This window comes from Canis lupus, chromosome 4 (genome assembly GCF_011100685.1).
Source record: "Canis lupus familiaris isolate Mischka breed German Shepherd chromosome 4, alternate assembly UU_Cfam_GSD_1.0, whole genome shotgun sequence".
Classification (NCBI taxonomy): Eukaryota; Metazoa; Chordata; class Mammalia; order Carnivora; family Canidae; genus Canis; species Canis lupus.
In genome coordinates this window covers 65,900,988-65,927,348 of record NC_049225.1, presented here as the reverse complement: position 1 = coordinate 65,927,348, position 26,361 = coordinate 65,900,988, and the positions used below count along the sequence as shown (strand labels likewise).

The window sequence follows — 26,361 nt, the reverse complement described above, 5'->3', positions numbered from 1 at the left end:
TCAACCACTGAGCCACCCAGGCATCCCTAAGATGATCTTCTTGAATATGAACCTATAACCCAACATATTAGCCATTTAATTTTTGCTTTGTGTTAGCTGCATCTTTGAGGCTTCAACCAGTTTATTATTAATATGCTGAAAAGACCTCAGATCATACTAATATGTTGAAAAAATATCATATCCTAAAGACATCCACTGAACACCTTCTATGTTGGTATAAATCAATGTGTATTTTGGGATGTGGGAGCAGAAAACAATAAATTATTAACCGATTCAATTCTATTTTCTGTTAGTCCAAATATTTCATAATAAAATATTAAGAACTTTGCAGAAAACGAGTGAAGATATCAGTGAGGGTGACAAAACATGAGAGACACCTAAATCTGGGAAACAAACAAGGGGTAGTGGAAAGGGAGGTGGGCAGGGTGTTGGGGTGACTGGGTGATGGGCACTGAGGGGGGCACTTGGCAGGATGAGCACTGGTGTTTCGCTATATGTTGGCAAATTGAACTCCAATTAAAAAAAAAAAAAGAACCTTGCAATAAGCTTGTATAAAGTCCATGTTCAAGCTAATATTCATCTCAAAAAGGAAATAGTGGACTGGCATATGTACCTTGCATGGTCTTCCACAAATTTTCAACACGTCTTTTTATCCCCCATGATATCTTCTAGATAAAGATTTTATTATTTACTTATTTATTTGAGAGAGAGTGAAAGAGAGCACACGATCAGGGGAAAGAGGCAGAGAGAGAGAGAGCGAGAGGGAAAAGCAGCCTCTCAGCTGGGCAGGGAGTCCCATGTGGGGCTCAACCCCAGGACCCTGAGATCATGACCTGAATGGAAGGCAGCCATTTAACTGACTGAGCCACCCAGGAGCCCCAGGTGCCCCCATGATTTCTTCTATATAATAGAAGAAAAAAGAGAAAAATGCTGATCTGTTATGGCTTGCTTTCATTAAATCAGGGCTTGCTTTGATAAGAAAAGTGCATTTTCTTACTTCTCACAAATAATTTCTTTTATAACTTGGTGTAATGGCTTACTTGGAATTAACATCAAACATATCAGGTTGCAATTTACAGCACTTTTCTTCATTTTCTCATTGTAAATTCAAACATTATTTACAGATGGCATGGAGAACCAGTTCTTTCCCATTATCATGGTTTATGAAAGTCTATGCAATCAATCATTCTACCTTATCTTCTCCAAGATATCACCATTTTAAGGTGCAATGTACATGTGCCAGTGTATGGAGCTCACTTAGAGTACCAAAGTATTGACTTTGAATACAATTTCCTAGAGTTTTCTCCAGTCTATTCAGTTTTTTTTAAAGATTTTATTTATTTATTCATGACACAGAGAGAGGCAGAGATATAGCAGAGGGAGAAGCAGGCTCCCTGCGGGGAACCCGATATGGGACTCGAGCCCACATGATATAGAGCTTACCAAAACCTTTCTTAAGGAAGGGTTTGAATAGGATAACCATAGTAAAACCTATGGTCTTGAATTTTCAATATTCTAAGGCTTAAATATGGGCAAAATGACATACATTTAAAGTAAATTGTAAAATTTGGTCGGCTAAAATATATGGTTGAAATATGTCTTTTTGAAAGAAATTGACTAATAGGAGGAGACCATGTGTCAAATAAGTGCACGTCTACTAGAAGTCTAGTATGTTGGAGAAGATTAAAATAAAGGGTATAAAGAAAACATTAATAAAGTGATAGGATAGAAGGGCATACTAGAAGGTGCTAAACTATTTAAAAATGGGAGGATTCATGGCACATCATAGCACTGGGAGAGCATAACAGTGATGGAGATTGAATACTTACTCTCCCGAAACCGGAATACTGATGAAATCCTGACTTGCTTAATTCACAAAATTATTTCCTTAAGTATAGAAGAAATGATGAAGGACCACTTAAACCAAAGTTGAATTTGTTTGTTAAGGTTGAATATTAAGAATCTGAAAGGAAGCATGCAAGTAATCTTAAACTAAACATGAGAAATAGTATTATAAAATGTTAAGCATGGTCAAGCTCTGGAACCAGATTGTTTAGATTCATCTTTTTTCTCTCATACTTACTAGCTCTGTGACCTTAGATAAGTAACTTAACTTATTTGTAGCTTAGACTCTTCATCTGTAATATGGAGATAATTATAAAAAGTTTTGAAGTAAACGGAAGAGTTTATACATGTCAAATATATAGAATAGTTTTTATATTACTGAGATTTTACACATAAAACATTATTAAGAGTTGTAGTTATGTATAAGCTAGAACTGATTTTTCTTGTCTATAAATTTGTAATTCTCTCATTTAAAAGATGATTTGATGTAGCTTGAAGTAGAAGCAGATCTAGCATATACCTAGAAAGTTTAAATGGCATGCAAGGAAAGAGTTTATTTTATCATGCATAAGCCTGACTGAAGAAATCAAAAGACTTTGAATGTAGCTTTGCTTTTATTTTCCTACTTCCTACAGAATACTGGAGAAAATGGTTTGAATCCATTAGAGTAGCTGTATATAACATTTAGAATGAAAGAAACATTAATTTCATTAGTAATAGTTGGAACAAAAATGAAGAAGTGGATAGACCCTTCACTTGGGATCCATTGCATGATAATAAATGACAGAATGTAAATGGAGTATTTTCAATCTTATTTAATAATGTCTTCCCTGAAGGCAGAATATTTTAAACTGAAGAGACTAGGGACGCCTGAGTAGCTCAGTGGTTGAGCGTCTGCCTTTGGCTCAGGTCATGATCCTGGAGTCCTGGGATCAAGTCCCAAATTGGGCTCCCCGCAGGGAACCTGTTTCTCCCTCTTCTATGTCTCTGCCTCTTTCTCTGTGTCTCTTCATTCAAAGTTTTCAACCACTCTTCATTCTTCCATTAATGGAAAATAAAGACAGTACAAGTAAGGAGACTGCTGTCCTAGCTCCACTTTTGTCACGAATATTCTATTTGACCTTGACCAGATATTTTGAAAGTCTCTTTCTTTATTCATTACATATTCATAACATTGGTTGTTGTATGTAAAAGTATCTTTAAAAGATAAGAAGCACTGTAAAATATGACACACTAAGTCATTCTTTATTCATGACTGAATAAAGACAGTTTGCTGAGCATGGTTGTGAATGGATGTCACAACAGAATGAATAAAGAACCAACTAATGATAATACCTGATTACATATACTAAATATTAGATATATGGTAGAAGTTACAGAAGTTATAACAGGTTATTATGAAAAAAAATTTGGCACAAATATACCTATAAGCATATTGCTTACTTACTAGATGATAAATAAAAGGTCTTAAGAATATAACTCAGCAAAAAACAAAACAAAACAAAACAAAACAAAAAAAAAACAACAACAGAGTTAAGATATTAAACAATAGCTGGTAATGATAAAGAGTATACTTTTTCCTCCCCAACTGGAAGAAATATCAGTTTTGAAGACACCTAGTAACTCCGCCAAATGGCCTGAATGGTGGAAACACAGCCAGAAGAAGAAAAGGCAATCTGCTTTTTGGCAGATTAGCTATTTGGCTCCTATCTCCTACTTCTATTTTTCTTTTTCCATTCTTCTGTAAAATAATGTATTTATCTTCCTTTTTGTTTCTCTTTCAACTTTTGTGGTCATTTAATTCCCACAGAATACTAAACCACTAAGACAATTTTTCTGTTCACACAATGCATTAGGTTACAAACTAAATGATGGAGAAATACATGAGAAAACATTAAACATGTTATTCTCATACATTTTCACATGTAAATAGCATTCAGATCTATCATATGCAAGATTTTCAAGTTTGTATGTTTTTTTATAAAAAAGCTATATGTGTTTGAAACTCTTTTTCATCTTTTCCTAAGAGCTAGTTTTTAAAAGTTCTAATCTTTTGATAAAATGATAAATTATAGACAAATAACACTGATGGCTGAAATGGAAAATTATCCTCAAAAGAATGACTTCTATAAATGTAGGTTATTACAAACTTTAATTTGATTTTCCTAGTATTTAGTGCATCGAACTATTTTTTTTCTTTTTCCTTAAGAATTGATAACGAGTTGAGAGCAAAATTATGAAAATGCTACGCAAAATGTAGTAATCATTTATTGGAGGATTAATGCTTTATTTTTAGTTTGGGGGCAGTAGGGAACTAGTGATGGGTACCACATGAAATGGTATTTTTCCCAATCATCTTATAGTTTTATTTAACTAAGTAAATTATTAAAAATATGAATTAATAGCTGTTCTTACAACAAATGCAATAATTAAAAAAAATATTTTTCTACTGGAAGTCTTTCCTAACTTGCAGGAATAAGGATCTTAGCTTATAACATTGATCATAATGGAGTAGGCTAACAGATGCTTGGTGTATATATGTATCAATTCCTTTGATGGACGGTATAAGTAGACATTTTAATTAATATTTATTTCTATCCTAAGAATATATTTAGAGAAAAATATTGTTCAATTTATGATATACTCTAGAAAATGTTAATGGAATATAGAGAATATATTATGGCTCATTATTATCTCTTTCTATGAAATGCAAAAATTAGATGGCAAATTCTCAGTCTCCTAATTTTTCATCATTATTAAACTTATCATTTTGAATAAATGTTTATATTCCACAGGTGGATGTACTCATATCTTTGTGCATGAAGTATAAGATGGCAGGTTGTACAATACAATCAGGGATTGATCAACTCTTGGTTAGATGGAGCAATGTTTCTGAGGCAACTGGCTCAGAATACCAGAAGAACTGGCTGGTAATACCAGAAGAGTATTTAATTGTTGGTCACATTGGACCCATCACCATATCCTCAAAGCACAGAGAAAGTGAGTAAATGATCCTAGCAAATATTTTTAAGATCTTATCTGATAACTTGTCTACAGTCGTTGGCATGTTGTAAAAATATATGTAAAATAACTGAAATAAAGATTCACAAGCCAGGTTCAATTTTTTTTTCATAGAATTACTCATTCCCAGAATATATTACATCTTTATAAATAACAAAATACTTCTCAAAAATGATGGGGCATATAATGTGACTGTGAAAATGTTCATGCTAAGATTTAGAAAATGTTCTTGCTATTCTTTTTTTAACATTCGTCACTTATCACATGGCTTTCTTCATGTCATCTCTGATTCTGCAACACATTTTGGGGTAGCATATTTAGGTCAGTGGTAGTGGGAGGAGGAAAAAAAAGATGAAATAGGATGCAAAAAAAGAAAACTGTAGAAAGCCCTCCACTCTGGGAAGTAACTATATATCTTGTCCAGAACATTATCTGAATACAGGTGATGTAACCTATATAGTTCAGGTCTATGCAAGTCTCTATTTTCTGTAAAAGAGAGATATAACCTTGGTCTCTTTGGGAAGAGGGGACATTCATGTGAATTGCCTCAGGTCCATATATCCGTACGTGAACTAATACGGTAGAAATAATCTGCTATTCCACTGATTCCCAGGTTGAAAACAATCTTAACATTTTATTCCAACCTCCATAAATTAATTTTTAAAAATATTTTATTTATGAGAGAGAGACAGAGACAGAGATATAGGCAGAGGCAGAAGCAGGCTCCATGCAGGAAGCCCGATGTGGGACTCAATCCCGGGACTCCAGGATCACACCCTGGGCCAAAGGCAGACGCTCAACTGCTGAGCCACCCAGGTGTCCTATCAATTATTATTATTTTTTCAAAAGAAATATGAATCCCTTTGCTTTTTTAAAAGATTTTATTTACTTCACACACACACACACACACACACACACACACACAGAGCTAGCACAAGCAGGCAGAGCAGCAGGCAGAGGGAAAGGAAGAAGTAGGCTCCCCGCTGAGCAGAGGAGTAGATGTGGGCTTGATCCTAGGATCCTGGAATAATGACCTGAGCCAAAGGCAGATACTTAATGGACTGAGCCACCCAGGTGTCCCCAACCTCTATCAATTTAAAACAATATATCTCATGTGAAATCAAAATAAATGAGAAATTCAGAATAAGTGGGAAGATATAATTTCATTAACAGATTCTTTGGGACTTAAAGGCAGTAGTAAAAGGAGAAAACTTCACCAATATATACATACAAAATGCAATGAGTTTTTCAAATATTTTCCAAGTTTTTCTAGTGTTGCAACAATATATAGTTGTTTTCTGTAAAGATAAATTGAAAATTGACAATGGTTGAAGTTCTTTGGGACCTGTGAATTAGAATGCTATGGTAAGTTCAGCAGGGACTCAAGGGGAAATATAGATTCCATAACCAGCTCCCACACTGTTTGCCTCCGACTTTATGTAAACGATGTTATAATTCTTTGAGTCAGATTTTTCATTTTAAAAGTGGGAATGAAAGTGTTTTTATTTTGTTTAGAATAGATGAAATAATGTGATGCATGTACTTTCATACTACATTCATGAAAAGTTTTCATAACATTCATATTTGGAGAAAATACTGGGCTGCAAGATATTTTGTTTCCTTCCCCAATTTTAATAGGTGTCTCTTGTTAGATAAGGTAATTTAATGAATGGTATTTATTTCCATATATTTATTCCCATAAAAGAATACATGTCTGAGAAGGATCGATGCAGTATATGAACTGTTTCACTTCTGTGATTAAGTCATGTTTCTCTCCAATAGAGAGCAGTCACCAGGCTGGCCTTCCTAACAGGCAGAAACAGGATGGCAAAGGAGAATCACAACACTCAGCAGGCTGCTGACCTACTTTATTATTATAACTTATTGGAACTATGAATGCATTTTTTTTTCCTGTAAAGCTATGGTGACTTGTCAGCAAATTGGTTACATTTGTTAGGACTTCAAAAAAATTATGTTAAAGCAATACATTCTATTTCTAAAAAGTCAATAATATAATAATACAATTTCAAATTTACAGAATTTCAATTCTAAGATACATTGTTAGACTTCAAGAGAGGAGAGATATGTTTTTAATTTTTAATTATGTTATCTTGGTTATATTGTTTCAAACAATAATTACTTAAATAGTTAATTGGGCTTTGTAAAACAAAAAGTAACCTATTTTATCCTAGGTTTCAATGTTCTTCTTATATATGAGGGCATGCATATAAACAATATAATCCATTTTTCCCCAAATAATTTGCTTGAAATAGAGATATCAATAAACAACTATTTTACCCAAGCCACCCCCCCAGCACACATTTACTTTAATCATTACCGTTTTTGAGCTAGAAATGACTGACATGTCTTAATCTCCACTCTTTCTCAAGTTTCCTGATCCCAAACCAGCTGATAGTAGTTGAAATAAATGTCTCCCTATTTTGTTTAGACTCCTCATAGACTTTATCTTAATTCACACAAAGCTGCCACTAGCCTATTGTGAGTTAGAAAAAAAAGTAGTGCTCTCTGGATGCCTAAATCAGGAAGACTAAATAAGAGTTTCATAAGAATGGCTAAATTTTCAAGTGTCTATAGCATGGCAAGAAAGAGGGCAATTATCTAGCTAGCATTCTTCCCCCTGTTTAGGAGTCTGGGCAGTGCGAACATTTCAGAAGCCTTAATTCAAATTCATATTAAGGGCTTTTGCACAGAATTATCTATTTCCTTAGATTAGAAAATCAAAATTTTAAAACTCTATATAGTTTTTGACCCCTCAAATGAAGTAGTATGAATGAAAGCATGTTTAAATATGAAGGCAGAAACTTCATCTCATTCTCCAGTGTACATCCCCTGCCTAAGATAATGCCTAGTGCAAAGCAAGCACTCAATAAATTACCTAAATGCAAGAATAAATAATATATATTCATTTCATAGTTGAACTACAGGAATGTTGAGTGATTTGCCTAAAATCATAGAAGTTTTAACAGTAGAGGCAATTCTGGAATGTGTGTCTCTAAATTCATTTCTGCCAGATTTTCCCATCCCTATTTTGTCATCTGAAAGAGGCAGAATAAGCTACATTATGTTGTGGGCTACAAATTAAAAGGATGCCTCCGAATAGGGGGAAAAAAAAAAAAAGAACTGGAGAGTTGCAAACCAGCTTTTCAATGCTTAGGCCTCTATGTGAAATATGACACTGCCACTCAGAGTCCATTGACCATAACCATCCAACAGGAAGGGAACTGGAGAATGTGGACTGTGTGACCATTGTGTTATTAGTAATACACTAATAACTTGAGGTACACTGTCACAAATGAAAATAAAACTTTGTAATAATCTAGATTTTTCCAATCAGATCTCTTGTTTTCTCCACATAGATATTATTAATTGAACCCTTCCAGACATTTATATATCTTATTTTCTGATACTTTTAGTATGGTTGATATAAACTTGATGAACTTCCAGTATTTGAAATGAACTGAAATACACAGCACTTGAGTTAGCTCAAATTATTTGGATTATGATATTAAACAAATACAACTATAAAACTAGATATAAATTTCTTATACTTATAATTCTTATAAAGTTAAAACAATTTTACAAATCAAATACTAACAAAACAATAAGTCAATAAACCTATCGGTGTAAATTTATTGTGATGGGAAATGTTTCGCTAAAACCAATAGATGCGTACAATGTAAATTTAGTGCCTTTATGGCACTAGTTATTGTAGGTTATGCAGTTTAACACACTACTATATGAGGGTGTAGTATGTAAAAAGTGTCTCTCCCATCTCTCCATTTTGACTATAGTGAAAATTTTGTAGAGCATTTGATATGATGTCACTTAGCCTTCATGTGATATAAATGGATCCCTAATTATTGTCAATAAGCGAAAATTATTTTATATGGCACAGGGTACTTTAACTACAAAAGCAAATTCAGACTCCATATTTAGAGCATTCATATGACTGAAGATTCATAATATGTTTACACTGAAACCTTTCAAACTATCACCAGCATATATTTATATATTTACAAGATTGCTGGGAGAGAACCTGTGGACTCCGTGAGAGTAAACCTGCAGATTTCAGTCAAAGAAACACTTCTATAGGAATCCACTATTTAGCTGCAAATCCTTCTTTATTCTGTAAAGTCATTCCCTAAATTATGACAAAATTATTATTTAAGTTCAGATGCATCACAATTTTTATTTTCTTAGAGTTTTAAAATGAATACTTCATAATTTTTAATTTAACCCAAAAACCAACACCTCTAATATCCTTAATAATGAACTATTACAATTTTAGTGTGATATTGCTTAAAAACATAGCAAAAAAATGTGATAATGATAAGATTTTCAAAATTTTATTAGACATTAATTATCTGACCAAGATTTTCATTCAACAGAATTCTATAATTCAAATATTTCTTGAATGTAATGTTCAATACAAAATTATATTATAAATGTAGAGTAAGATTAATCCCTGTGCAAATTGGATTTTTCAAGCCAGTATCTCCCACCTCATCAATTCAAGTAGCCCACCATGCCTTAAAGATTGACTTTAAAAAAATGGCATTTAAAGAATTCTTTCAATAGGAATTTATAAACATAGCAAAGGAATTCTCTGAGAGGAATTAGGCCTACTTCTACAGAATGAACTGCAGATTAGAAACAGTTAAGATAAGAATAAATATATTGAACAAATTACCAGTTAAAGATATAGTATAGGTATAGCACTACTCTGGATTTCTCATTATAGGACATATATGGGTAACTAGCTAGTGATATATAGATATAAATACAAACATGTTTCAGAAAGATTTAAAATACATATAAAAAGATAAATATGTACATGTAAGTGAAAAAATGGTTAAGGAGGATTTAAAATAACTTTGAAGGATATAAATCATTTAAGAATACAAAATATGAAAAAGAAGGAAGGTATGAGGAATTGACCCAAAACCCTAGTCTTTACCATAAATTATTTAGTATCAATGTCAAACATCATAAAATTGTCAAGCGCATACCTAAGAATGAAGAATATCATGTCCTGCATCTACCCTGATCTGGCTTCTCACTTTCTTTCCCAGCTTGATTTTGCTTTTCTACATCTATATCTCATATCTGTCTTGCTGCTTTTTAGTGTCAGAGCTCAAATGCTGATATTCGAGTGACTTTCTACTGCAATCTGTGTTACTTAACTATTTTTTACAATCTATGCGACACAAGATATTCTACTGTGGTTTAGAAGAGAAATTACGTAGTCAGATAGGCATTCTAACCTTGCTTCTATTAATTTAGTAATTTGTGTGCTATAGAACAATTAAATTAACCTTTAAAAATTTCAGATTTCTGAACTGTCAACTGAAGGATAACAATGCTCACCTCATTTGTTGCTATGAGGACCAAATAAGAACATATTTCAAGGCACAAGGGCTTGTATACAGTAAGCAAAATATATGCATGTAGGGTGTTTTTTTAATTACATTGGATTTTTTACTTCTTTATAACTCCCTTATTGTTTAAATACACTTGTTTTGCTTTGCTGTGATGGAAGGTATTCTAGAATTCGATGACTTTGGGATAGAAAATGACTATCTTCAAGGTCAAATGACATGAAGATTCTCTAATGATACAAAAATTGTCTTTTTTTTAACCATTGTTTCCTTCATATCACAAATATTCACAATATTTTTTGGTCTTTATAGTTGAACATAGACTTAACTGTTTCCTACCCTTGATATTAAATATGAAAACAATGTTAAAGAAATGTGAAAGAAAGTAAGAGCCAATTTCATAAATAAACCTGCCCCTCAAAAAAGATGCAAGAAAAAAACACTGCAAATACAGGAAAGGTATTTTGTATAACATTAGGATATCATAAAAGTTTGACTATGCTAGATTAAATATAAACACACAAAGCAAACACAGACACACTTAAAATGTGAACAAGATATTAAAATTTTTCTTCAATAAATGTGCTTAGCACTGGATATATTAAGTAGTGTATTCCCATATATTATAACTATGCAACTATATGTACTTTATGGACATTCCAAAATAGTCCCTTAACTCCTTTACTAAAGACAATTCCTATTTTTCTGAAAGATACTTAATGGTAATTTAAAACAAAAATTATTTGTTAACTTAAATATTAATCTGTGCCGGTAATGAATTATCTTTTGGCAATAGTGCTAGTGTTTTTATACTATACACTCAGTCAGTAGCTACAGTATAGAGCTGTTTTTTTTTCCTTCCACCTCCACCAAAATATCTTAGTAATGTCTTCACAATTTTTCCTTCAGTGGTAAGTAAAAAGACATATCTATAATTAAGAAGAATTCATAAATTTGAAAAGTGACCTGATCAAACACCTTGCTTAGATTTTTAGGTACAGAAATACAAATACAGTATTTCTCAAATGAACTTTTAATAATGAGTGGCTAGATTAAAACAAACTACTGTTCTAGGAACTGACCATAAAATACAGAACAAAACAGTCAATTATTTGACCTAATGGAACAGACATTTTGTGTTGAGGGCACAAGCAAATATAAATAACAGTGTGTGTAACTAAATTCTTTTAAGATAAAATATAAACCAGTTGGGTGATAGATTCGACAGAGTGGTCACACAGTGGCTTCAGTGAGGTAGTGACATTTAAGCATATATAAATGAAGTGAAGGAGAGATCCAGGTAAATATCAAGTCTCAAAGAAAGCAGTTAAAGGAATAAAGAAGGCAGGGAGAGAAAGGTTGGGAAGGAGGGAAATAGGTAGGCAAGAAGAAAGAAGAGAAAGAAGACCAGACTTCTTTGCATGTAATGTAAACTCCTCTTTTCTTCAAATACAAAGACTGAGCTATAGTTATTAGAAGAAAAACATATATGTTCTTAAGATGTCCACATCATTTCTACAATAATAAGCCCAGAAATTAATATGGAATATTTTGGGAAGAAAGAGAGTATTTGATTTATGGCAAAGTTAAAATTTTGTGAGTCATCAAACTTACAATTTTGTGGAAGAGTCATAAAATTTATCTTCCAATATTTACTATTCTTTCAATTCCTTTGTAAGTATTATACAATGTAAATTAAAGCACATGTTCTTTTTTTTAAAACTCATGTTCTTCAAATTAAATGTGACTATTAATATACTTATGTTAATAAAATTTGTATGTTAAATATTTTTAAATATTCATACATCTTTCAGGTTAAAGTGTATATCTGAAACTAATGTAACATTGTGTGTCAATTATACTAAAAAATAAAAAAATAAAAATAAATAATGGCTTTACCCTTTCCATGAAGCTTTTCATTGTCTTCCCTAGCAAAAATTACTATCTAAAATACCATGCACATCACACATATCTTATTGAATATATACTAAGGTACATGTCTCTATATGTTTAACCACCACCTAGAATTGTGTGTCTTAAGCATAGTAAATTCCAAAATCAAGTAGAAAGAAAGGAGTTATTTTAAGCAGTAGACAGTTTTATAAGAACATTGTACCATGCTTATTCATATGATTGTACATACATATGTACATATGTGAGTGTACATGTAGCTTGGAAATAAAATATGCCTTCAATATACACAGAGTAAGATACCTAAAAAATAGATCCCATAACACATTCCCCAGAAACATTTCATATAAACAAAATGTAGTCATAGAAAAAGCAGTAGAATATTTGATTTTACATCCATGAAAGCAAAATTAAGTTTTCTCTAAACATTTACAGAGAAGAAATTAGATCATTCTAACCTAAACACTTAGAAATCTTTGGCAAAACATTGAATATGCAGTGTGTAAAATAATACAAATTACTTACAACCATTTCATTCAGAGACACCCAGCAATCTGGTGGGAAATCCTGCAGTAGTGGTACTAAGAACTGAAGACAGCCATCCCAGTGGCATAGGAGCAGCATCATGCCGATGAGGTTAAATATTCTCACCACTGCACTGGCAAGGTCATACGTCATGTGGAAAATCTGTTGACCAAAATATAAAATCAATTCTTATAATGCTTATCATCAGTTTTCTTTAAAGTCAAGAATATCACCAATGTCAGAAGACACTGACATTATGTTGTTTAAGTATCGATTTAATAAATACGTGGGAAGAACTTTTGCAAATAGAAACAGAGACGACATTTCTTTATCTTTACATTGAGGCCTGACACTCTGCTCTATGAGTACTACAGCCAACTGTGGGTTTTCCACAAAGAACAGAGATAACATAACTACATTAAATGCATGGGTCATGTTTTAAAGATCATTGTTTTTTCCAATAGTTTTAATTTACTGTCCTTTCTGCACAACTTGGGAATGTTGCTCTAAAACAAGTTAATGGATTTAACCTTTTTCTTTGCTTCTCATCCCTTCCTAAATTAATGGATTTGTCGAAGGACCAAAAAACAACAAACACAAAACACAAAGACTGAAAATCATAGGCAAAAGTAGATTAATTTCAACATATAAAATAATATTGAGATTTAACTGTAGTGAGTTTTATAACTATATGAGTGTAGGTAGTTCTTTTATTGTGTATACTGAACATGAATAGCAGCCTTTGAGTTAAAAAGTTCTCTGAAATCGGTTAAAAAACAATTTTGCCACACTTCTTAAAAAAATAAAATTGTTAATTCCCTTTCCTGTGAAGCTTTCTCATTTATATTTTCATGAAATCCAATAGGACAGGTAAGATTATTAAAGAAAGCACAAAACTTAGGACAAATCAGTGATCTCTATTAGAACTTTGGGAGTGTAAATTTACATATAGCTGATATCTATAACTTTTCATCCATCGAGTATTCCAAGAAATAAAATGAGAACCTGAATCCTTTCTTTAGCAGCTCATATATTATATCACTCCCTACTGCTAATATTTCTGCTTATATTTTACCTATTCTAGAATAACAAAAGTCACTTGAGAGCAGACCTACATTCCAGAATAAAGGATTTTTTCCTAATTGTTAAAAGGCTATTGAGTTAATGAAATTAATAAATATGCATAAATACACAAAGAAACAACACTGAGATTTTTAGAATCACATTTGTATAATTCATCAAAAGAATAGTCTATTTTTGAAGTAATGAGGACACCATGTATTGCGAAGTTATCTGAGAAATAGAAAACTCACAAATTTTATATTTTGATTTATAAACTATATCTTTGTAAGGAATAGTCTGATGTATATGGAGGTAAAATGACAGTACATCTGGGATTTTGTTTTTATAAAATCACAAAATCTAATTATTTTTTACTTTGATACATTTCTAGAAGCCATTAATTCTTTCTTTAAACAATCTTCCTTTTGACATAGTAATTATAGTGAACAATTCTCACTTTCTTTCTGGGAGTGTACCCATGTTCTGAATCCCTTTTAAAGATAAGATTGGGGTCCTAGATTTTAAAGGCAATGGATCATGTATTTTTATATCCTCTATACACAGAACAATTCATTTTAAAGAGTTAAGAATTTTATTTTTCTTTACATTACTTCTTTTAAAGATTTAATTTACTTGAGAGAGAGAAAGAAAGAAAGAGAGTGAGACAGAGCATGATCGAGGGCATGGGCAGAGAGAGAGGGAGAAGCAGGCTCCTGGACAAGCAGGGAGCACACGGGGCTCGATCCCAGGACTTGGGCTGGGATAATTATCAGAGCAGAAGGCAGATGCTGAACTGACTAAGCCACCCAGGCAATCCACTTCTAAGTTATTTTTAAATTTGGTTTTGTATTGGCAAACTTAAAGAAAAGTACTTTTGATGTTATTCCCCCTGATATTTCTTGGTCACTAAATATGTAAATAGAAATCCTAACAAAATTTTCATCAATAATTTCTCATTAAAAGCAATAAAAATATATAATTTAAAAAGCTTTCTACTATTAAAGTAGGAAAATATAATGGGCATGGATTTAAACATTTTTGTTTAGTACTGGAACCCTATACATTTTTACCTAAGTATTTCCTGACAAAATGGTTCAATATGTCTCGAGTAAGTGTTGCTTTGCTATGAAATTGGGTAAAGGTGCAGAATATAAACTTGTGGGTCAAACAAGGAACTAATCATCTTTCAACCTGATTATCTGAAATAAGCAATATCTGAAAACTCTCTGCCAAAGTCTATAAATTATAAGCATGTAGGCAATCATGCAATTGAGACTTTGGAGCGAAGTCTGGGATGTTACAGAGACCTAGATCTTGTTCCTAACACATCTGACTTTTATGGCTTTTCCACTTTCTTTGTGAGCATTTAGATTCTTTTTTATGGGGTTTTAAAGAGATCATTTATAGCAATTTATACCATATGCAGTAATTCAGCAATTCCTTTAAGAAAATCCTATTATTTCTGAAATGTTTTCCCAAGAAGCATAACCACCATTTTCAGAAAGGAAGTTAATGGTGATACAAGGCCTTTCATAACATAGTTGAAATGCAGTTTTTGTTCCATTTTGCTTCCATGCGGTTACTGAACTCCCGATTGTAACAAGAATTAAAGAATTAAACCTATTTTCTACTTCATTTCTTTTTTTTAAAATTTATTTATTCATCATGAGAGACAGAGGGGGGGGAGAGAGAGACACACACACACACAGAGAGAGAGAGAGAGAGAGAGAGAGAGAGAGAGAGGCAGAGACACAGGCAGAGGGAGAAGCAGGCTCCATGCAGGGAGCACAATGTGGGACTCAATTCCAGGTCTCCAGGATCACGCCCTGGGCCGAAGGCGTCGCTACTCCATTTCTATTCCAACCTTATATTTCCAACCTCCATTTCCTTTTTATTTCTATTTCCAACTTCATACAGTACTAATATTAGATTCATGTACTAACTCTGCTATATAGACAATACTCAGGAGCAGTCTCCCTTTTTGGTCTTTAACATTCTGTGTTCAAAAGTAATTTTACTTTTTGGAGCTACCCCAAAATCTAACTTTGGAAGAGGCATGACCAGGTTGACTATCCGGACACTGGTCAATACCAGAGGTTATTTTCAAATAGACAAATCTGTGTATCTCCCTCTCGACTTGTCTACCTGATAAAAGGACATCATAATGTAGTATAACTTGTGATGTATACTTAACGTGTAGAGTGCTTAGGTCCAAACTGTCTCTTGAGCTCTTATTAATTAATACACCCTGGTAGGCATAATCATTTCACTGACAGTTGTTGAGACTATTGAAGGCTCTGTTAAAACCTTGGTCACAGAAGATTTGGAATAAGAAAACTATTCCCTTATGGAGCACATTTATACAAAGACACATTAACCAAAAATGGAAAAATCTGATCCAGTTCATGCATAGCTACAACTTCTTATTGTCTAAGGGCAGCTTGTATGATAAATCTAAGTATGACTTTACTCAACTTTCTGATCAAGTAGCTAATACCATTGATTAATTAACATTTTCTTTTTTGTTCCATCTACAAGGTAGATATCCTTAAGTGATAAATTACCATCTAAATCAATTATCTTAAAGCTCCTGCATGCAAAACCCATTCCATACAAAAATGGCATCACATATGACCCTCAATAAACTGTCAAATGAATGAAAGAGAATATTGCATTTAACAATAATAGCATAAGCACTTTTTTACGATCTTAACAGTGTGAAGCTTCTGCTTTCATGTTTCAAACCAGAGAATTTTTTTTTTAAGATAACTCTATAATTTTCTACCTTCCAAGTAATCTGACTTGAAACCTGATTTGACTGCTCAAAATGTGGGTAGCAGTAAGACAGGTTGCTCTGACCCACTCTCAATATGCTGCTAAGTGGTACTTGTAAGAGTCAACTAAAAAAACAACAATAGCAACAACAAAACCCTTAGAATTCAGGTAAGTTTCAAAAGCAGCTCTTTAATTTTATTTTCATCACAACTAGACTACAAAATATGTCAGTGGAATGCACTATGCTTTGCATTCATCCAGCTCAGAACACCATGTTGTTCATATAACTTCAATGAAAGGCATGATCTGGTCACAAATTCCCTTTGAATTCTTTTTATAATATTATAGTTCTAGAATTCACCCAGTTGGAGCTTAATGCTTCTAGATAAGATAGCTAATTAACTCTCCAAAACTGAAGAGTTCTCTAAGATAATTTGACTCAAAATCTCTGATTCTGCCTTACTATTTGCAAAATTGTTTGCCATGTTTTTTTGTTTGTTTGTTTTTTGCTTTTTTACTATATTCCATCTTGTTTTTGAAAGGTTAAATCCCAAACTGTGCTGTAAGGCAGCATCCATAAATTAGCTGACTTCTTTCAAACCATGTCCACATTCTTTCTTGATAAACTGGATTTAGGGGGTTTTATTATTATTTATTTATTTAAAGATTTTATTTATTTATTCATGAAAGACCCAGAGAGTGAGAGATGGAGACAGAGACACAGGCAGGGGAGAAGCAGGCCCCATTCAGGGAGCCCGACGTGGGTCTCCAGGATCCTGGGTCTCCAGGATCACGCCCCAGGCTGAAGGTGGCACTAAACCACTGAGCCACACAGGGATTCACAACCCCCAACCCAATTTTTTTTTAATCTAATAGTTGGATTATGATCAGTAGGACCTTAAGTACCTTTAACCATTTGGTGTTCTGTGTTTCACCTAACTACAAAAATTGTCAACATTAATTTAAGACTTTCCATAGCATGCATTCATCTATCCCTTCTCTTTGGCTTCATGAATAGGAATCTTTCAACGTCTAGGTATCTTCTGTGATCTCAATAGTGATTCAAGGCCTCAAATATACCTGAAAAATTCTTACCAAAGTAACATTAAGAGAATCAACTGGGTCAGAAGTGATTCTTTTGACAAATAACATTCTTATTTTTAAGGGTTCAGCAAGGCCGGGTACCTTTGTTTCTTTTGTTGTTGTTGTTGCTCTTTACAAATCTGCACCTGCATAAATCCAATTACCTTTTGTGTGGAGTGTCTATATGCCATGTTGACACAGAATATAAGAAAACAAACACTTACCAACTCAGTCTATTTCACAGCTCCCATGTTATCCAGGATTCAAGGTGTGGTAGCCCTAAGTCAATATTTTAAGAACCCTATTGCACCTTCTGCAATTCTTAGCTTGAAAGTGATCCCGGTTATCTTACCATGCTTTCAGTACAAATTGCAGAATGTTTTACTTGATCTATGAGAGAAGTGCACTCTTCACAGTAATCTCTTTGAACACTGAGCAGTGACTGCAGTTCCTATTCTATCTAGGATCTCACTCAGAATGGCCAGCACACAACTTTCAGAAAAGTCAACGGCTGAGGCCTCTCATCTCAGCCTCTATAAGTACTCAAAGTGCAATTATTCACTCCACAATTTCTTGCTCACCTATTGTCAAATTCTCACACTGTTGAGTGCTTTCTTCCGGGATTTTTTTTTCCACTTTCCCTTCCAAAATTCTCCTTTCATCATCAACTAACTCTCATACACCCTCATTCTCTTTGTGACATTCTCCCTCTCCTTCTCTGCTTTTCCTGAGATGTAGGAGTCTCCCTCAACCTCTCGGATAGCCTCAGTTTCCCTGGTATCTTTCTCAAACAGAGTTGGTTCAATTCTTTCTTATTTCATAAGCCTGAGGTTCTGATGGTAGTGGCCTCATTTTCTCAGCTTGCTTTTGCTGCTTTCAGACGATTATTTGTCCAGCTGTATTAAAAACAAAACAAAACAAAAAACCTTTCTCTTCAGTGCTCATCCATTTGGCTATTCCGCTCATAATGTCCCCTCATTTCTGCGCAAAATAACCTCTCAATCTCCAGCCTCAGCACATCTTCATTTAATAGAGGACTCTGTGTTTTTCCATTTCCTTTTCTTTGCAAAATGTCAACTGCTGATTAATCAAAAAAGCTACTTTCTATACCTGAGCTACTGACAATTACTGGAGAGGAAATTAGATTGTGGCTACTAATTTTTTTTTTTTTTAAATAGCAACCTTATTTGAGACCTTTATGGTCTATTCATTTCCTTATTCCTAACACCATTCATCCTATATTGTTTCCTGTCTTCCTACCTCCCCAAAGCTCATGAGTATCCTACTCAGTTTCAGATTACAATTTTAGCTTTTTCAGAGGAAACACATTCTTATGTTTGAATCCCCTTGACTCTGACCCTTCATATCTTCCAACAAACAAACCTCTGCAGCTTTTCTTACTGGCCTTTTCCTAATATCAAAATAAAGCATGCCTTTTATTAAAATGAATCTCTACCAACTTTTGATATTAATCTAAACTTCCTTCTCCTCCAGGAACCTAAATAATTAGTTCACGGTTCCTCAATCTCTGGGGAAAACCAACTATCTTCCCAACCGTTGTGGACAGATACTTTTGTAAAGTTCAGCAAAAATGAACTAATACATAAATGAAATTTAAAAACCTATGACATATGTTATACAAGCCTACTGCTTATGATCTTGGATGTGGTGGCAATATCAAATTACTATAATTACTTGATTACTTTTCTCTTAAAAATTATTAACTTCTACACTAGCTTTACCCCAAATGTGTAGAAATAAAAATTTCTCATTTCTTCAAAAACATTCCAAATTGAAAAAGAATTCTTCATGGCCTAGGTACTTAGCTAATTCTCTCTCTCTCTCTCTTTTTTCCCCTTTATAGTCTTTCCAGTTTGGCTTCTCAAAAAAATTCTCCTCCCTGGAATTTTGAGGCAGAGAGAGAGAGCTGGCCTGCCTTCACCCACCTTTAGTGGGTAAAGTGGTTTTCTTTTCTCAGTTACATGTGCAAATTACCATCTGGTGCAAAATCCGATTTCCTGAAGGACGTATGTGTCATAGTTACTTTGTGCCTCTGTCCCCCTCCCCCTTCTCCATAGATGTAAGGAGTGTAAAGATATTTAAGGCTGACTTCATTTTCCCAAGTGGGAAATTGAAGCTTAAGAAAAAAAAATACATCTACTTGAGCATTCTTTTTGAAATGGCACAGATATATCATTGGAATTATAGAGAAGAATATGTCTTATCACATGACTCTGCAGTAAAACCAAATAGTTCTGATGTGGTCATAACAACTACTTATCTACAGAAGAGGATATACTAGGTATCAGCCATGACTATTAAAGCATGGAATATAGTCGCTTGTGTGTGTGTTATTTTGGTCATGTCCACATATTTCTTTAATAGACATATGTAGATATAAAGTTTAAAATTCAATTTGAGATATTTTAATTGTAAAAAATTGTCACATTTCTTATATTTTCCCCTTACTTCTATTTAGACTTTATGACCCTTTCATTACTTTGCCATTTTATTGTATATCATCTATTTTTAATTATAGATATTTTTATATAAGATACTAATTGCATATACCTAAACATTTAAAAAAAATAAATCTTTAGGCAAAATGGTTCTTCAAGTTGCTTCATCTTAATTTTACTAGTCTGACAAAAAATCCAAAAGCATGAGTTATTAAAGAAACATAAAAATGGTGAAATTTTGTAATATACATTCTTTGAAGATTTCTGGTAGGAAACGATGATAGGAAACAGTTATAATGTGAGGTATAAAAGTAATGAAAAGTGGGAAACACAATGCCTGGGGGCATAGAGTTGACTCAGCAAATCTTTTTTCTTCCACAGAGGTTACTCCATTAACAGTGAATTTTCATAAATGGGTCAGGGCTAAAGAGTACCTAACGGAGATAAAATGTCTCTACTAAGCTTATTCATTTTCCTTTGAATTTCAAGTCATCATCAGCTGACGACTGGGAATAAGTCAGAAACAAAAGTGCTTATGATAGGTTACATTTTTAAACTGAATATAGCTACATCTTCACATTTAAACAATTCCTTAAGAAAAAAAGAGTACATCTTTTTAACTTCTGTAAGGACTATGTTGTATAACAGAACATCTATTTATTGGACTATGCCCTGGAAATACCAAAGAGCAAGCGTGACCCCCTCATGTGCTTAATTTACTTTAGGAAGTAGTTTACACACGGGAAAAACAAAAAATTACAAAAGATATTTAAAACGGTCCTATTAAGAGGAAAATGTGATGGATTCGTATTATGGAAAAACTAAATGAATTAAAATCTAACAATTTAAGATCATTGCCTACGCTTCTATTACAAATTTCAAATTGCTATAACTGTAGACAATATATACATATGTATAAGATATAGTGAAAATATGAGGAAAGTAAAAACATATATATTTTTTAAAGATTTTATTTATTTATTCATGAGAGACACAGAGAGAGAGAGAGAGAGAGAGAGAGAGAGAAGCAAAGACACAGGCAGAGGGAGAAGCAGGCTCCATGCAGGGAGCCAGATGTGGGACTTGATCCAGGGTCTCCAGGGTCAGGCCCTGGACCGAAGGTGGCGCTAAACCGCTGAGCCACCCAGGCTGCCCCTAAAAAACATATTTTATGAGGGATCTTTGCACGTTATTTTATTTTTATTTTTTAAAGATTTTATTTTTGTTTATTTACTTGAGAGAAAGAGAGAAAGCAGGAGCAGTGGGAAGAGGGACATGGGTAGAAGAGGGAAGGGTTTCTGCTGAGCCAGGAACCCAGCTTGGGGCTCCATCCCAAGACCCTGGGATCATGACCTGAGTCGAAGGCACACACTTTACTGACTGAGCCACCCTGGCATCCCTGCACCTTATTTTAGTAATGGCTGTGGGAAGGCGCTTTCATGCTTAATTTAAGACACACTTAATTTCAGGATAAAGTCAGGACTAAGATACTGATTGAATGAAATTTAATTAATTTTTTTCTGAACTTTAAAAAAATCTTATCTCGAAAATTCAAAATGAAAATTTTATTTTTTTAAGATTTTATTTATTTATTTGTGTGTGAGAGAGAAAGCGTGAGCAGAGGGCAATGGAGAGGGAGAAGCAGACTCCTTGCTAAACGGGAGCCCAACTTGGGGCTTTATCCCAGGACCGTGGCATCATGACCTGAGCCAAAAGCACATGCCCAACTGAGCCGCCGATGCATCCTGAAAATTTTATTTTTTTAAATAAAAAATTAACATTCACTTTTTATTATCTAGTACACAGTAAAAATGGTATTCAAGTAAACAATCATAAGTGGTTACATAAGTTTGTGTGTGTATGTGTGTGAGTGTAAAGAGGGCGAAAACTAAAACTAAACCACATTAGCAGTATTCAGTAAATTCTGTAGCTCTTGTGAATGAATTTCAAAGATATTTCCATAACACTGTTGGTTTTACAGAGAACTGGGGAATAATTCATTTTAGAAATAACATAAGACTAGTAATAGTCTCATTTTTATCTTTATAGTTTCATGCAATTGTTTGTTCACTCTCTGCACTTTTGTATAGCTGCAGTTTCATCAGATTTGTAATATGTTAGACGCTCCAGTAAGTATAAATGTGGTTGTCTCTATATTTGAGCTACAAATAGTAAAATTATTCTAGTTCTTATCAGTTCATTTCCTAAGCATATGAAACCAATCACATGGATTCGTGCTTTTTGAAGGACAAAAACAGACCATACAATAAATATATTTAATCTTTGTAAGATGATATTTTATTTTGGAGACTTCATCTCATTAATTTGTATTTTAAAATTCATCTAAGTGATGAATACTCTTAAAACAGAAAGACCACGTCAGTGTTTAAGTTCTAGTGACTAAATTATAAAAGCAAACAATGAAGAGGATGTTTAAATTCATTTTATACATGGAATAAATTGTTTTCTTACAGACAGTATCTTGTTGATATTATATAGTCAATACATGGCCATTGAATTGCTTTGAAATTACCAAGTAAGAATATCACATATACTTGTAGTCTATTCAGATATGTCATCCAGAAAGAATTTTTGTACTAAATCCTCAGTTAATCAAATATTGTATAAAATTCATAATATATTTGTTGGTCTCTTGTGAATATTTTTTAAGTATTCCCATATGGTATTACATATTGTTATGTCTTCTGTTTTCTATAAGTTCTGTGAGAAAAAAGATGGACTCCAATATTCTTGGTTTCACATTCATGAACTTCCTTAAATTGAAAAGTGAAAATTCATGTTTGGCTTCTTAACCAATATTTTTGGCCTAAAATATTAAAAATCGTAGTGTTTGTTGTATGGCGAAATGTTTAAAATTTGAACATATATATTTTCATGGAACATTGAACTGCTAGGTACATAATATATATTTATTTTTTACTTCGAGCTATCATTTTGCCAATCTTAGAGATAAATAATAAGGTTAACATAAAATTATAAAAATACTGAACAACAGTTTTTGCAGTGTAAGAACTTTAAAAAAAAAATGCCTATTGGAGAAATGCATAACTTGAAACCAGGAAACTAGATTTCTAATTCTCACTTTGAATTAATTAAGCGTCCAAAAATTTGCCTTAGCTTTTCAACTAAAAGAAAGGAAATGGAGAGAAAACGACCCCTGAAATACAGTACATGTTTAAAATTCCATAATACTTTTTACTTTAGGATTGAAGAAGTATAATTTTAAAAAGTGAAAACACAGAGAAGCCAACTACACACACACACACACACACAAACACACACACACACGTCCCAAATGGAAGATGAAATGGAGGTAAAACACTGACTTATATAAGTAATTTCCCTAAACCCTTGTTTATAAAACAAATAAGGTAAACAAAATATAATAATAAAATTAATAGTAATATAAATATGTGGTAAAATAAAATGCAATAGAGGACATTTTATTTAAATTAACTGTATGATGTCTTTCTCAACATCCCCAGCCTCCACTCACCATTTATAGTCTAGAAAGATGGTGTGCAAACCAGCTCATTGCACCATTTTCCAAGAGAAGCCAATAGGAAAGATAAGAGAAAGGAAAGCTGCCTTCGGGAAAAAAAAAAACTATTAAGATGAAAACAATGCTTCTTCACAATTTTTTAGTGGTAGCCATAAGAATTACCTCATGCATTGGCATGTCATCTTGATACTCTGGCCAGGTGAGTCAGTCAAGTTAAAAAATACTAATTTATTTGAGTGGATTTGTATCAGAATCACTCTGGAAGAAAAAAATGGTTCTGGAATTATCTTGGCAAATGCCTTCTGAAAGAAATCACTAAGTACATGATTTTGGGCTTTAGGCCATAAAATACAGCTATAAATCTTAGTGAGTAAACCACACATGATGAAACCCAGTAAGTGAGAAAAACATATTATTGCAACCTCCCCAAAAGATACTTAAAAAATAAATAAGTGTTACCAATGTTGCTAGCAACCCAAGAAACATTTAAGTAAGATTTGATCTATTGGAAAATGGCATGATTTCAGATTTACTGGCTGGACACTTTCCAGAACCACATATGCACTATAATGCTTTGTCAATTCAGATAATAGTGCATCAATGTATTTGCTAGAACATGTGAAGTGTTGAAAATACTTAAGTATCAGAAACATTATAAGAATTACATCAACTACTCTATGTGGAAGGACCCTCAAGAGTAATAGGCTTTTTTTGGAATACATTTGATTTTTCTTATCACCAAAACCACTTATCAGTATTGGCTCTGTGCAGAATAATGGTAGGCAATGGATTCTTCAGTGCTCCTGGAATCACCTCCACCACATACACACTCATGCAAATACTTTCTTCTCCAGAATCACCCACCTGTTTTAAGAAGGGCTCATTTTGGGATGCCTGGGTGACTCAGCGGTTTGGAGCCTGCCTTTGGCCCAGGGCATGATCCTGGAGTTCCAGAATTGAGTCCCACACTAGCCTCCCTGCATGAAGCCTACTTCTCCCTCTGTCTATGTCTCTGTCTCCCTCTCTGTGTGTCTGTTATGAATCAATAAATGAAGTCTTTAAAAAAAGAAGGGGTCATTTTTCTCTAGACCTGCTGCAGGATCACCAGAATTGTTGCTCCTTTGAACACATTTTGTAGTAGCCACACTTAATCTCAGTTTATAGCTTTTGGGGGGTGGGGTGTGGTTATGGGAGTCGGGACATGTATGAGATGTCTTTTTCTCTTTTATTCCTTTAACAACAACTTTTCTGAGTATAGAATTCTAGATTGAAGATCATTTTCTCACAGATATTTAAAGACTTGTCTCCATTCCTTGCAGCATCTAGTGAACTATATCTTTCCCCAGATATGTGTCTAATTTCTTCAATGAAAGGATGAGTTTTCCATGTGTGTGCAGGGTGTGAGAGTGGGGTTGTAAGTAATGATTTGTGGAGTTGTCATATTGATCTTAAATTCAGCACTTTGCCCTACTGCTCAGTTACGTTCTGCATTAAGCCTTTGACTTCAAATCCAAATGCCTCCAACAGTTCACAGGACAGACTGGTTCTCACTTCTTTTGCAGACCATTTTGTAGTATATTCCAGAGTCTGATTTTTCTCTCCATGTATAATCCTTCACTCTGCTCCCTTAAATTTAGAATCTTTTAAGAATTTTGAGACCTTTCTCATCTAAATAAGAATTCCCTACTCTTGTTCCCTTCTGTCCTATAGATGCATTCTTTTTTCCACTTGGTTTCTTTCATTGTGCTGGAGGGACAAAATACCGACATATTGTGTCTTATCTGTATTTCCCAACCAGAAACCTTGTATTTTCTTCTCAATTGTTTGAATTGTCAACCCAAACATAAAAGGACTTCTATAACTCAAATTCATAGCGACACATTCTTTCTGGAATAAGTGTTTTGTTCCAATGAGCTGTTGATTTTTCAATTGCCAATAAGTCATTCTTAAACTAGTTTAAATTTGCAACATAATTTCCAACCTCTAAGTTACCTTCCCTCAATAATTATCCTTAGAGTTTTTGTTTTACACACTTATACTTAAAAATACATTTAGAATCACATTGTCAGGATGCCTCGGTAGCTCAGTAGTTGGGCGCCTGCCTTCAGCTCAGGTCACGATCCGGGGATCCGGGATTGAGTCCTGCATCCAGCTCCCTGAGAAGAGCCTGCTTCTCCCACTGCCTATGTCTCTGACTCTCTCTCTTGGTCTGTGTCTCTCATGAATAAATAAATAAATCTTTTTTTTTTTTTTAAAGAATCACATTATCAAGTCCTTATCCCATTCCTAAAATTATGTTGGTCTTTGTTGTAACTGATTTAATTCATTAATTATTTTATGTCTGTCATTTTTTTCAACATTATTATCTCATATCTCCAACCTCCAATTTCAACTTCTTAGTGAACTACCTTCTCACCAAATATAGTCTACTTGGCATCTAGAATTATCATTTTATAATTCAAACTTGATCATATTAGTTCTCTGCTTGAACTTTTGTTAGAGGTCCAAAGACTCTTCAAATGTCCAAACCCCTCAGCCTATTATAAAAAGCCCCTTGTGATCTGCCCTCCATCTGCCATTTTACCATCATCTCTCATACCTCCTTTCTAGGTATTCCATGCTGGAGCAGACCAAAATCATCATAGTACCCTTAATAAACATCAATTAGAGCCTGTATCTTTTTACACACTATTCTTTCCTGGTACAAGGCCTTTCATTCTATCCGTTTTCTGACAGACTTTCTTCTTCATATTTCAAA

The 26,361-nt window shown here is 33.5% G+C and overlaps 1 protein-coding gene across 1 annotated transcript in view; it reads right to left on the bottom strand.

The window, feature by feature from the left end:
• Positions 1–26,361, bottom strand: part of HCN1 (hyperpolarization activated cyclic nucleotide gated potassium channel 1) — a 386,694-nt gene that overhangs the window by 155,500 nt on the left and 204,833 nt on the right. The window contains exon 3 of the mRNA XM_038535146.1: positions 12,702–12,863. Within this exon, the coding sequence (XP_038391074.1) occupies positions 12,702–12,863 (162 nt within the window). The remainder of the gene's footprint in view (positions 1–12,701; positions 12,864–26,361) is intronic.